Source organism: Oryx dammah, unplaced genomic scaffold, assembly GCF_014754425.2.
Source record: "Oryx dammah isolate SB20612 unplaced genomic scaffold, SCBI_Odam_1.1 HiC_scaffold_1, whole genome shotgun sequence".
Lineage (NCBI taxonomy): Eukaryota > Metazoa > Chordata > Mammalia > Artiodactyla > Bovidae > Oryx > Oryx dammah.
The window spans coordinates 26,470,789-26,484,292 of record NW_024070185.1 but is presented as its reverse complement, the minus strand read 5'-3'; the positions used below and the strand labels follow the sequence as shown (position 1 = coordinate 26,484,292).

At 35.3% G+C, this 13,504-nt stretch overlaps 1 protein-coding gene across 3 annotated transcripts in view; it reads left to right on the top strand.

Annotated features, from left to right (window-relative positions):
• CNTLN (centlein) overlaps nucleotides 1–13,504 on the top strand; it is a 360,480-nt gene that overhangs the window by 151,237 nt on the left and 195,739 nt on the right. For all 3 annotated transcript variants that reach the window (XM_040238523.1, XM_040238506.1, XM_040238514.1), the window contains exon 7: nucleotides 6,246–6,408. In XM_040238523.1, coding sequence (XP_040094457.1) covers nucleotides 6,246–6,408 — 163 coding nt within the window. The remainder of the gene's footprint in view (nucleotides 1–6,245; nucleotides 6,409–13,504) is intronic.

Genomic DNA, 13,504 nt, shown 5'->3' with positions numbered 1-13,504 from the left:
AAACATGTATATTACCATATGTGAAACAGATTGCCAGTCCGGGTTCAATGCGTGAGACAGGGTGCTCAGGGCTGATGCACTAGGATGACCCTGAGGGAAGGGGTGGGGAGGGAGGTGGGAGAGGGTTCAGGATGGGGAACACATGTACACCCATGGCTGATTCATGTCAATGTGTGGCAAAAACCACCACAGTATTATAAAGTAATTAGTCTCCATTAAAATAAATTTTTAAAAAGTATTATTAACTTCATATGTAATTATGGTATACACAGATATTTATAAGCAGAGACATTACTTTGCCAACAAAGGTCCATCTAGTCAAGGCTATGGTTTTTCCAGTGGTCATGTATGGATGTGAAAGTTGGATTGTGAAGAAAGCTGAGCCCTGAAGAATTGATGCTTTTGAACTGTGGTGTTGGAGAAGACTCTTGAGAGTCCTTGGACTGCAAGGAGATCCAACCAGTCCATTCTAAAGGAGATCAGTCCTGGGTATTCTTTGGAAGGACTGATGCTAAAGCTGAAACTCCAATACAGTGGCCACCTCATGTGAAGAGTTGACTCATTGGAAAAGATTCTGATGCTGGGAGGGATTGGGGGCAGGAGGAGAGGGGGACGACAGAGGATGAGATGGCTGGATGGCATCACCGACTCAATGGATATGAGTTTGGGTGAACTCTGGGAGTTGGTGATGGCCAGGGAGGCCTGGCGTGCTGCAATTCATGGGGTCGCAAAGAGTCGGACACTACTGAACGACTGAACTGACTAAATGACTTAATATTTACTTGTATATATTTAGTGTATTGTGATATATATGTGGAGAAGGCAATGGCACCCCACTCCAGTACTCTTGCCTGGAAAATCCCATGGGCAGAGGGGCCTGGTGGGCTGCAGTCCATGGGGTTGCTAAGAGTCAGACACGACTGAGCGACTTCACTTTGACTTTTCACTTTCATGCATTGGAGAAGGAAATGGCAACCCACTCCAGTGTTCTTGCTTGGAGAATCCCAGGGACGGGGGAGCCTGGTGGGCTGCCGTCTATGGGGTCACACAGAGTCGGACACGACTGAAGTGACTTAGCAATATATATTTATATATGGGCAGGAGTTTTGCTTGGTTAATAGATTAATATGTATTATATATACATTTATAGATACACATGTATATATATGATAAAAGAAACATAGTTTCTCATTTTAAAGATCGTATTATAGGGATGTGGAAAAGTACATCTTCACAGATGACAGATGGATTGACTTTATCCACTCATGGTATAATCTTTTTAAGTCAATCATTGATGAATTCAAAAAGGTAATTCTAAATAGTAATAGAATCTTAATTTTAGAAGAAATCTTAAAATTATTATTTATTCCTATCTTCTTGCCAATAAAACAGCTCTTAGTCTTTGCTTGATGCACTTAGTTTGTAAGTTTCTCAGTACTTTTCAAAGCTGTTCTTTTTATTTTGTTTAAATTTTACATTGATTCAGGTTTTTAGTTGAAATTTTCTTTTTTGCAGTATACACCATTTATCTTGTATGCTTATCTAGGAAATCTCAGAAACAGTCTAATCTCTGTTCTGTAGTTCAGACCTTCAAATGGTATAAGATAACTCTATTAATAATTTTTCCCACTAGTTTATCAATTGCTTTTATTTCTCATAATTTTTCCTGTGTATGTTTCACAGACATTATACTGTTTTAGGTTGCCTTTCTGAGTGCATTCCCTATTGTCAGAGTTCTTATCATCAACTATTACTACCAACTAGGCCAGAAGGGCCAAGAAGAGAAGCTTTTTTTCCCCTATTTTAATTGGAGGGTAATTACAGTATTGTGATGCTTATTGCCATACATCAACATGAATTGGCCATAGGAATACATGTGTACCTTCTCTCCTGAGCCCCCTCCCCACTTCACTTCCCACCCTATCCCTCCAAGTTGTCACAGAGCACCAGCTTTGGGCTCCCTGAATCATACATCAAACCCATTGGGTATCTATTTTATATATAATAATGTACACATTTCAGTGCTGTTCTCTCAAATTGTTCCACCTTTTCCTTCTCCCACTGTGAGAGAAAATTTTACCAGATCTCTGTGATAAGTCTAGCCCTGGGAGGGAGGCTGTCTCATAGAAGTATTCTTAGAGGAACAGAGATACTGCCAACAGTGGCTTAGTGGAGAGGGAGCTAGGAAAAGAAATCCCATGACCTCTTTTTCCTTTACTCTCTAATCATTGGCCAGCACTTTCAGCTACTCAAATTAAAACACAGAAGACTGGAAGCCAATGTAATGTAGTCTGTAGAGATTGGCTTCTCAGGCTAGAAAGTAGGCTAAGCGTAACTAGAGAGTAAGTAATATGGTAGAGATGATGAAAATTGGATAAGAGAATACGTGATGCATTCTCCATTTCTGCTCTTTCACAGGTTTCCTGGGCATTTATTGCTTATTAATTTTTCCATGTAAACTTTAGGTTGAAGTGGCTCATTTTGTGTTGTTATTTTATTAGGGCATCAAATTGAAAAGCAAACTGAAGGAGAATTGAATCTTTATAATGTCAGTTTTTCTGTCCAGAGTATGGGATGCCATACCATTTGTTTCAATACCTTGGTGTCCTTATGAGATGTTTTGTTCCTTGTGTCAGTTTTGGCATTTCTTCTTAAATTTACTCATAGTTATTACATGGCTTTTGTTATTATTTTAAATGGAATCTTTCCCATATAGTTTACAACTGATTTTCCTTTTATTGCTTATCAGTTTTTGTTGTGCTGTTTTCTTTTATGTGCTGTGATTTGGTGGGTAAAGTGTCCAACAAAGTTATTTTGTTTTTACTGTGAATTATACTTTGTACTTTTTTTCTTTATGATTATTTTTGCTTTGAGTTCCAATTTCTCTGAAATTAATGCTATTACTGCTACTCTTTTTTGTTTATATGATAACAAAGTACATAATTGTTTTAATAGAATGGTACATGTTGATATAGAAAAGTATAAAGAAAATAGAGGGAAAATCATGCTGAAATACAATCCTGGAGAAATAATAGCCAGTAAAATTTTATTAGAATAATTCTGTGTTTTTTTCAATACATATTTATAGATTGAAGAGTAGGCAAATGGGTTTTTAGATAAAAGGGACTATAATTGAGCGTTTTTATTTATAAGTAATAACTTTAGTTTTTATAATATAATGGAATGGTAAATAAGACACTGATGTTAAATTGAGGGAATTATTAAATCTCAGATAATTTTTTTTCTCTATAAGAACCACTAACCAATTTCTAAGGTTAAGAAAGAAATGGCATGAAAAAACTTTGGAAGGTGATTTTTTTTTTAAACTACATTTCATTTTTAGCTGGTTTTGACATCATGCTGTGTATACTTAATACATACATTCAACCATTTTAACTCCTAATTTTGTGTCTCAAGATTTATAACGTTCATCTCCGTGCCTAAAGATACTTAGGTTTAGGTTTTTATACTGCTTCAGTGTTCATCAGTAAACTTTCCTACTCATCTGTGTTTATTCCTGTACTCAGTGTTGATTCATTTTAAAGGTCCATTTTTACCAAAACCTCTGTTGCTCAAGTATGCTTTCTCCCCCATTAACATCAGATTTAGCCATGTGACTTATTTTGGCCTGTGGAATGAGAGTGAAAGTCTCATTCCATGTCATATCCTGGCAAGTGCTTTAAAAGAATCATTGCTTGAATTGCCTTTGTTTTTTGCCCTCTGCCATTAGAGTGGCCTATTACTAATGATGTCTACCAGTTCCTGTTTGGGTTTTAGGAGAGGAGAAATTCTGCATGTGTGCACTCAGTCATGTCTGCCTCTTTGCAATTCCATGGACTGTAGCCTGCCAGGCTCCTCAGTCCATGGAATTTTCCAGGCAAGAATACTGGAGTGGGTTGCCATTTCCTTCTCCAGGGGATCTTCCCAACTCAGGAATCAAACCCGTGTCTCTTACATCTCCTCCATTGGCAGGCAGATTCTTTACAACTGGCACCACCTGGGAAGGCCTAGGATAGGAGAAAGACACATATAATGTGAAGAAGCAAATTTTTATTTGCATAACAGTGAGGTTTTTTTTAACTGCAAAATAATCTTTTGAAGCTGTCTGAAACCCTTTGTCAGTCTTTGCTATCAAATCTGATGTCTACAGGAACATTTTTTCATAATTTATCCTGTGGCTCATTCAGTCCCTTGGCATCACTGTAAATCAGCAACACAATAGTTTTAATCAACATTCTTCCTGAGATAGGAAGAAGTGTCGTTAGTTCTCAGCATGCTTTCAGCTCAACCCACATCTTTATTTTTTTTAGTCCATGTCTGGAGGAATTTCTCAAGTTTGAACCTGCCAATTAATTTTACTTTACATAGTTTTAGATTTCCAAATAACTTCTCTCCTTATGTATTTTACTGCTATTTGATATCATTCTTTCTTAACAGTCCTTCTTTATGTTATCATTTTCATTTCATCCATTCAACAACTGTCTTTCGCCATGTTTCCTAGAATACAGAGACTGTGAAGGTTAAGTACTCGCTCCTTACTTGAGGGATTCAATTCCATGGCAGAGTTAGTGAGAGAAGAATAATCTAAGGGTCTTTTCCCTCCCTCTCTTGTTTTATATTTTCTCAAGGTATTGTGCCATTATTGATTCTCTTCTTTCTCTTCCACCAGGTTTTGATTACTATTTTCTGCAGATTTCAGTTTTTTGAAAAGTGCAGAGAAGTGCTATAGTCCGAATGTTTATGTCTACCCCATATCCATATGTTGAAGTTATAATGCCTGATATGATGGTATTACGAGTAGGTCTTCAGGGAGGTACTTTGGTAATGAGTGTGGAACCCTCACAAAAGAATAGTGCTCTTTTTGAAAAAGACCTCCCAGAGCCTCCTTTGCCTTCTACCACTAGATGTGAGGATATAACAAGTCTATAACCTAGAAGAGAGCCCTCAGTTGATTATGCTGGCAGTCTGATGTCTGACTTCCAGCCTGCCCAATTATGAGAAATAACTTTCTGATATTTGCAAACTACCCAGTCTGTGTTGTTCTCTTAATATCAAAAGGACTAAGGCAGATGGTTTATCTACATGTATCTGTGTGGGTTTAGGGGTTGCTGTTGTATCTGGAGAGCATTAATATTCTAAACCTCTAAAAAAGCAGAGCTCTGAAATTCCCTGGCAGTCCTATGGTTAGGACTCAGCCTTTTTAGCTGTGGCCTGGGTTCATTCCCTGGTCAGGGAACTAAATTCTACAAGCCCATAGTGCAGCAAAATAAATAAATAAAATAGATTTAAAAAACAGCTCATTTCTCCCATATTAATAGTCATCCATATTGAACAAGTATCTGCATATCTTTTATGTTTCTTCTTTAAGATTTGTCTTACGTGAATGAATCACCAGTTTGGGGTTATAAGTAAAGAAAAGTTTCCATTAAAATAGTCTTCAAAATATGCACTGTGATACATATTTATATATTTTTTATATTTATATGTTTATATGAAATATAAATTAAATATTTTTCTCTTCAAGTTTATTTTACAAAACATGTTCCAGTTTTATATGTGGTGGATTCACCACCACAGAAATCTGGAACCCTGTATCCAGAGGTATGGTTTTCTTGGACCCTTATGCCTTGAATACTATCCCTCCAGTTCATTTGTCCTTTGACCTACCACCCTGGGTGGGGTGGAAGAACTGATTACACCTTGTATTGCTCCCCTTCTTTCTGACATTTTTGTCTCATCATTTCCTTCAGGCTCATTTAGAGGAGTCACAGGAATCCCAGCTCAGGCCTCTGAAGCTGTCAACTAGTTGTGCTTTAAGAAATTTTTGTTTGAAAACTAAATTTACCTTTGGGATTGTTCTTATTACATTTAAGATTCTATATAATATAAAATGAACATTGAGTTACCCTATCAGATTTTTGGCATCAGTGTGTATCACTTCTTAGAGCTGAAGTGTAACTTAATTTCAGTAAGAAGGTGGTACTATGTCTGTATATTGAGGACTTTATTATGATCAAGCTATAAAAGAAAATTGATAGTTGTTTGGCTTTGAAAGTCATAGTGCCTCTATCAATACTTTCTAGGTATATGTGATAAATATTAAATACTTTATATGTTATTTCTCTTTTTAACATGTTTGCCTGCAGTAAAATTGGAGGCCGATCTGTAACTTTAGATGAACACAGTTATTTAACTGAGATGATCTTTATTCATGCTTCTCTCTGTTTATTGCTTGCTTTGCACAGGAAGGAGTTACAGGAGCTACAGAATCTTTACAAACAGAACAGTGCACATACAGCACAGCAAGCCGAGCTGATCCAGCAGCTTCAGGTGCTGAATATGGACACACAGAAAGTACTGAGGAACCAGGAAGACGTTCACACAGCTGAAAGTATATCGTATCAAAAAGTATGCTTTTATTCTGTCATAAAAATGTAAATTTATATGCATGAACTTATAAAAATATATAGAATTCAAATTTTTGCACATTTCAACATTTCTTTATTACTCTCTTTTATTTGCTTCTTCAAAATTAAAAATGAAATATGGTTCAATTTGGTAATATTTAAAAGGATGTGAGTTTTCTTTATGGCTGTTAAAACTGAAACACTTAAAATATATATGCAAATTTATTCTGTAGAATATTGTTTTTATAAATTGGAGTTTTGATATCTGCTGTGAAACATACTAGGACTGCTGCCTGCAGACCAGGAAGGATTTGGGGAATAGAATTTCTTCATCAAGCATGATTCTAGTTTATGACCTAAAGCAGCCTTTCATTACAGAATTTGTGCGTTACTTTATTGGCAAATCTGCACAAACACAAATGGGTATGCTGATGAGGTCTTCAGGATCAATATTTGCCAAGGATTTTTCTCTTTTTATTTTGTGTGTTTCCTTTAAGTAGTCATTTTACTTTATAGTTGTTTAAGGAGCCCCTCAAGAAGTCTTACCCAGCTGAATAGGTATGCTGACTGATTCAGCAGCAATAATTATAGGTAGTAATTAAAAAATGCTTTTATTGAAGTTTTTGTTTAGTATATATATTTATAGAAATGACTTAGTTTCTACATACATCAACCCTCTGAAATTGATGTTATTTCCTCTCAATAGTTGAGGCGGCCAAGGCTTAGAGAGGTTAAGCAGTATAATCTATGTTACTTGGGGACTTTTTTCTATTCAAACTTACTCTTTTTCCAGAAAATGCACTGGGAAAATTCTGTATCAGTAATTAATATGAAATGAAACTATTAAGTAAACTTTAAACACATATTTTCAAATGATGCTTCAAAACAGCTGTTTTTTTTTTTTTTTACTAAATTCTGTGTTCCCTTCAAGTTTCCTTCAAGACGTGGATGGTACCACACATTAGGGTAATGCCCATCCTCTTTGCTTTGAATAGAATAATTCCGTCCTTTTGTTTTATATGGTGGGATTACCCATTGTATTTTGGTTTCTAAACCAGACTCCATTGCTGAATTGACTTGAAAAATTAGACATTATTAGTTAACTTCAATTTTTTCTCTTTTTCACTGTGTATGAATTTAACACAGACATTTCTCCCTCTTAATTTTCGATTGAAAGCCCCCAACTCATCGCAGTTTGTATTAAACTGTATCTTTAGGGTTGCTTGTTGTGAAAGTTCATAATCCTTTTCTCTCATGTGCAAATACTTTTGGTGTTTCTCCTCTCAGCAAGAAAGAACTTGGTAAGGTGGTAGAAAAGGCAGTATTTCTTTTGCTATTTACTTTTTCAATCTTTTGTTCTAAGATTCCTTGTTCAGTCTTGCTTAACTTAAAGTTTAAGATGGATTGTTTAAGTCTTAATTCTAATTTTTGGTTGATTTTCCTTAGCAGCTTTTGCAGAAAGCAATCATTTTTAAAAAATAACCTACCTGAGAACTTTAATAGATTCAGTATCATTTCACATAACTGAATACTTAAACATTTTTATTTAAAGTGATTATTACCAAAGTAATACATGCTTGTGATACATTTTACAAAAATGCAAAGGTGTGTAAAAAAAAAAGTTCTTTGCCCTTCTGCCTGAAGCCTTGCCCCAGACTTTACTGCTCTTAATATTTGAGAGTATATCCTAGAGTTCCTCTGGAAGAACAGAATATTTTAAAATTATGTCACCTTTAAAATTATATAAAATTTACATGAATATATTGTTGTAAAAGTTGAAATGATACAGAAAAAGTTGAAATGATAAAGCTAGTGTAACAATTTGAGTTCTCTTACATTCAACTCAGTTCATTTTGTTCCCTTCCCCAGGGATAATCATCTGAATAGTCATTCCAGACCTTTTCCATGTATTATATACTGTGTATCTGTGTGCTTATACATATATCACCCATCAATTTGATATTTTAAATATTAATTTGCCCTTTTTACTGTTCTTAAACTTGTTCTCAAATTAAATGCTTTGGGACTATTTCCATGGTGGTATGTATAGCGCTTGCTCTCCTTGTCCTCTCCATGCTCCAGTAGGTGCACGTAAAATACAATGTGGATTTACCAGCATTTAACTTGATGATTACTAAGGTCTCCGTCTTAAAGTTTTTGTTACTATATACGTGCCTGCAGAAAGAGGTGTTCCCCATCTCTTTGACAGCATCAGTTTTTCCTTACTGGATCATTTATAACTATATAACTATATATAACTATATAACTATATTATATATACACACATACGTACACATGCTGTTATGTTTCTGATCTGCATGGAAGAACAGAACAATTAATCAACAGCAAAAATACCTTTGTTGACCTTACTGTATCTCTTTCCCTCTCTTCCTTTTGCTCCTTTTCCAGCAGTATTCCTTGAAAGAGTTATCTTGTCTCAAAATTCTCTTCTTCCATTCTCTTTTGAACTTATTCCAATCAAGTCTTTGCCACTTTCACTTCACTAAAATTCCTCTTTTCAAAATCATTTGTGTCTCCCACATTGCTAAATTCAGTTGTCTTCTCGCGGTCTTCATCTTGCCTCACTTATCAGCAATATTGTCACAGTTTATAACTCTGTCCTTTCAAACACTTTTTTTCCTCCTGCCTGACAACACATCACAGTTGTGTGGTTTTGTTCCTTCAATGTCTAACTGTTCCTTTTCTGTTTCTTTCTAGTCTTCCCTATTCACCTTGTCCTTTAAATGTTAAAATGTTCCAAGTCAAAATCTTAGGATCGATTCTTCCCTCCTGTTTAAATTCATACCCAAGGTGATTTTACCCACTCACCTAGGCTTTCAAAATCAACACTGCTCTATGCTGATGACTCTTAGTTTCAATTGGCTACTCTGGATTTCTTCCATGAACTCTAGGAAAGAGTGTATCTGATTGCCTGCTTAGCATCTTTTAACTCAGTGCCTAATAGGCATCTCAGACTTCACATGTTCAAAACTAAACTATTGTCTGCTCCGCCTTCAAAGCGTGTCTGGAATCCTATTACTTCCCCGGATTCCTGCTGTGACCACTAACTTGTCTTTCCTGAATGATCCTAATAGTTGTCTACTTTGTTTCTTTGCTCCCCAGAATGTCCTTGCTGAAACTTGGTTAGTCAAATCAAGTCAATCCTCTCTATTGGTTTCCTGTCTGATTGAAAGTAAAATCCGAGTTCTTACTACATACACCCTGTGAGATGCTACATGATCTGGCTCTGGTTAATCTCTGTGATCTCCTCTTTACTTTCTCTTCTTAATCTCTCCACTTTGATCACATTTATCTTTGTTTTTTCGCCTGAACATACCAGGTATTCTTCACCTTCAAGGTCTTTGTATGTGGTTCCATTGCCTGAAATCTCTTTCCCCAGTTATCTGCATAGATGACCTGTTTACTGTGTTTATTCTTAACCTCTCATAGCTTAAATCTGTTTGATAACAGAGATTAAATAGGAAGTATAATAATGATACATGTTCTAATAGTAGTAGGAAGAATGGGAACATACCTGGGGTAGGTTATTAGTTTAGGGATAGAAAAGGACTCTCCTTGATGAAGTGATATCAATGATGTTTATTCTGAGAAGATAAGACATCAGTGAGACAGATTTCTCATAACTCCTCTGTGTGAACTATGGCCAAAGCCATAAATTTCCTAGTGAGTCAGTGCTTTTAAATTTGGAGAGGTAGAGCTTCTGTACTCCTATTTGGAATATATGTCATAATCTGAACTTTGATCTGACATACTTTTGAAACCACATATACCTTCCCCCCAGGATTATGATTGCCCTCTCCAACAATCATTATCTATAATAATGAGAGATGTGATGGAAATATGTTTTGTTTATGAATAGCATGGAGGCAAATATATTATTTAAGCTGAGGTATGAATGTAAGTCACCTCCAGCAACAATATATTAATAATGGTGAACATTTATTGAGCTTACTGTGTACCGGCCACTGGGAAAAGGGCTTTTGCCTCACTATTTAAGCCCCACACCCACCCTGTGTGGTATATTACTATAGGTATCCTTTTTTTAAAAAAAAATAGATCTAGTAGCTGAGTCTTAGAGTATTGTCTAAAGTCAAACAGCTACCAGTGGCAGAACTCAAATCTAGCTAAGTTCAAGTCCAGAACTCACAGAGATTATAAAGCCTATAGAATATTCAGTTATACATAGAATAATGTGGTTTTGTCCTTAAAGGGTCTGTAATAGATTTTATAAGCTTGCATTATTCATTCTACTAAAAATCCTTTCAATGATTATATCTTTTAATGTTGGAGAATTTGTCTTGATATCTAAGTTAAATGTTATTCAAAAAAATTCCATTGCATTCTTTTTAATGAAAGGGGAGCCTAGCCTATTACCATCCTCTGTAAAAAGAGCCCTTACCAGTATTCTTTAGCTAGTGTTTCTCCTGAGTGTACAAGTTTAATTTTCTCTATTTTGCTACAGCATTGCAGCTTTAAACTTTATAACCTGCAAATTTTTTTTTATTAGACTTGGTCCCCCAACCCTGAAAATATTTCAGCTATGGAGTTAAGGATTTATAAATTTGGGAATGATCACATTATTTTATTTATCATGAATAAACAGTATTCTACTTTTCAGACTTCCAGTGTTCATTTATATCAAACTTTCATTCTAATCCTAGAACATTTTACTTAATACTTGTCTTTATTTCTTTTCCACATGTAGTTTTCTAGATATTTTTCAATAAATTTGAGTAATCAAGTAGTCCATACAACAATGAAAGGAAATTGTTTACTTACAAATTAAGATTTGTAAATATGTTTTCACATAAATTAATTGGACCTAGCTGTAACACTCAGGTGAGTTGAGTTCAAAAAAATACTACATTAATAGTTTATCTCCAGTTTCTCCTAAGTTTATTTCTCTAAGAGTTATGTCTTCTTAAATTTCTGTTTCTAATGGAGCTTCACTGTTTCCTCTGTTCTCTTAATTCTCCTTCCTTTTTTCCCTCTCATTTTCCTTCCTTTTTTCTCACTTATTAAGTGATTTATATCATAGTATTTATTTTATTATCTGAGAAAACAGTTGCCTTCAGTGATAGGATAAATGGAATGAGGAAGGGAGACAAAAGTTAGAAGAGCAAAGACAAAATTTTTGAGCCCAGGAAAGAGTTTTTTCACGAGGTCTCCATAACAAATCATTAATCTCATATACAGATTTACCTAAAACATAATGGGGGGGCTTCTCTAGAAGAGAACACCCATCAAGAGAAATAAAAATAAGCTAGTATGTTTTCTTCCTTTGAGCATGCTGTAACCATTTATATAAGTTTTAATAGTTTTCCTGCATTTGCATGTCATCTATATGTATATATATGTGTATGATTTAAATATAGATGAAAACTATATCAGCATTTTCATCTTCTTTATCATCTAACATGTTTGGAGGTACTAAGTATGTATTTTATTGGTTTTTATTCTATTTAATAATAATTACATGACATGAGTAATGAGCTAATATCAGTCCAGGAAAATAAAGAGTTAGGTTATATACACTTTTAGATTAAACTGCATGGTAAAGCATATTCTTTTCTTCTCATTTTGTGCTATAAACAGATATAGTTTTCGCTTGTAAAATTTACTGTCTCAGTCAGAATAGCAAATAGTATACTTAGGTGGAAACTATTCTTCTTGAAATTTGATCATTGGGTCCCAAAACTTGTATATTTCCAAAATTTTTAAGGTAAATAATATATCATCTTGTTCTTCAACACTAATAAAAATATGAGAGGATGAGTACTTCAGTCTAAGCCCCTGAAAATTAAAGGGCTTGGGGTGTGGGGTGCTATCTCTGGAGGTAACTTGCTTTATGTCCTCTAGTGAGCCTGTTAATGTTTTTTCACTTTAATTTCTTCAACAAAAAAGAACGTGAAGAACAGTAAGTGTAGTAAATTGTTATGTATTATAATGATTGATACTTCTAAAGAACATATGGGAATCTATGATTAAATATTTATAGGCCAGAATCTTCCCAAAGATTCTGATCTATTCCAGCTTTTTGGACTATTAGAGGGAAGTATTATAGAGAAAAGTGCCTCTCTGGAAACTTCTGAAAGTGACTGTGATTGCTAATAAAGAAAAGGGATGCCTATCAGGATTCCAAAATCTGTGCAGATGAATGAATGCACTTTTTGTGTTAGCTAATTTACTCACTTAAGAATAGTTTTTTTACTCACTCTGCTGTTATTAATGGGTTGAGAGTAAGATGGTGTCTAACAATGGGACCAAAACATCCTAAACCTCTGCCTTTCTGCAGGATCTCCTAGAGAAACAAACATTCTGTCATCCTGAGGCTTTGTCACCAAAAACACTTTAGAAATAAAGTAGACAGCCTCCTTGAAGGCTTTTCTGGCCATGTTTACTGGTGGACTGGAGATGAGAATTAAAAATGGCTCTCTACTCAAAGTCCAGAGCTGAGTCATCTTTTTGCTATTAAACAAGTGAAGTGCCATCAAGAAAAGGGCAAGTAGGAGATGTGTATTTTGAGGAAGAATTAGGGAATAATAGAGTTTGTCCCAATTCCTGGAGTAAGGCTGGTCTAGATCATCTGTTTCAGGTTCTTAAATGTTTTTTTTTTTTTTTTCACCTGCTGCTTGGAAGGATGGATATTTTCAGAGAATGTAGAGCTTGCCTTTGTGTCTAGAGTAACCCAGCCAGTCATATGAGATCAAGCCAGGGCAGCTTCTGAATAGAAAGTACAACTGTGTAAATTTAATGGCTGAGAGAGCCAAATAGCAAACACAGGAGGAGAGCTGTTAGTCTTCAGTTTTGTGGAAGCAAGAAAGGAGAGGAGACAAGAGACATGAAGATAGAGCTTTTTTCCATGAAGGAATGGGCCTGGGAGCCTTACATCTGTGAAGGAAGGTCCTAAGTCATAACACGCAAGAGAAGAGTACGCCACATTTACAAATGGCAAGTAAATTGGTCCTCCTTCCTGATGACACACCATCATTATGCCTGCACCCTGGGCAATGGGATGGAAACTGTTGCCAATCCTAACTGATGTTCCTGAGATTCTTAAATACTTGAAATCTGTA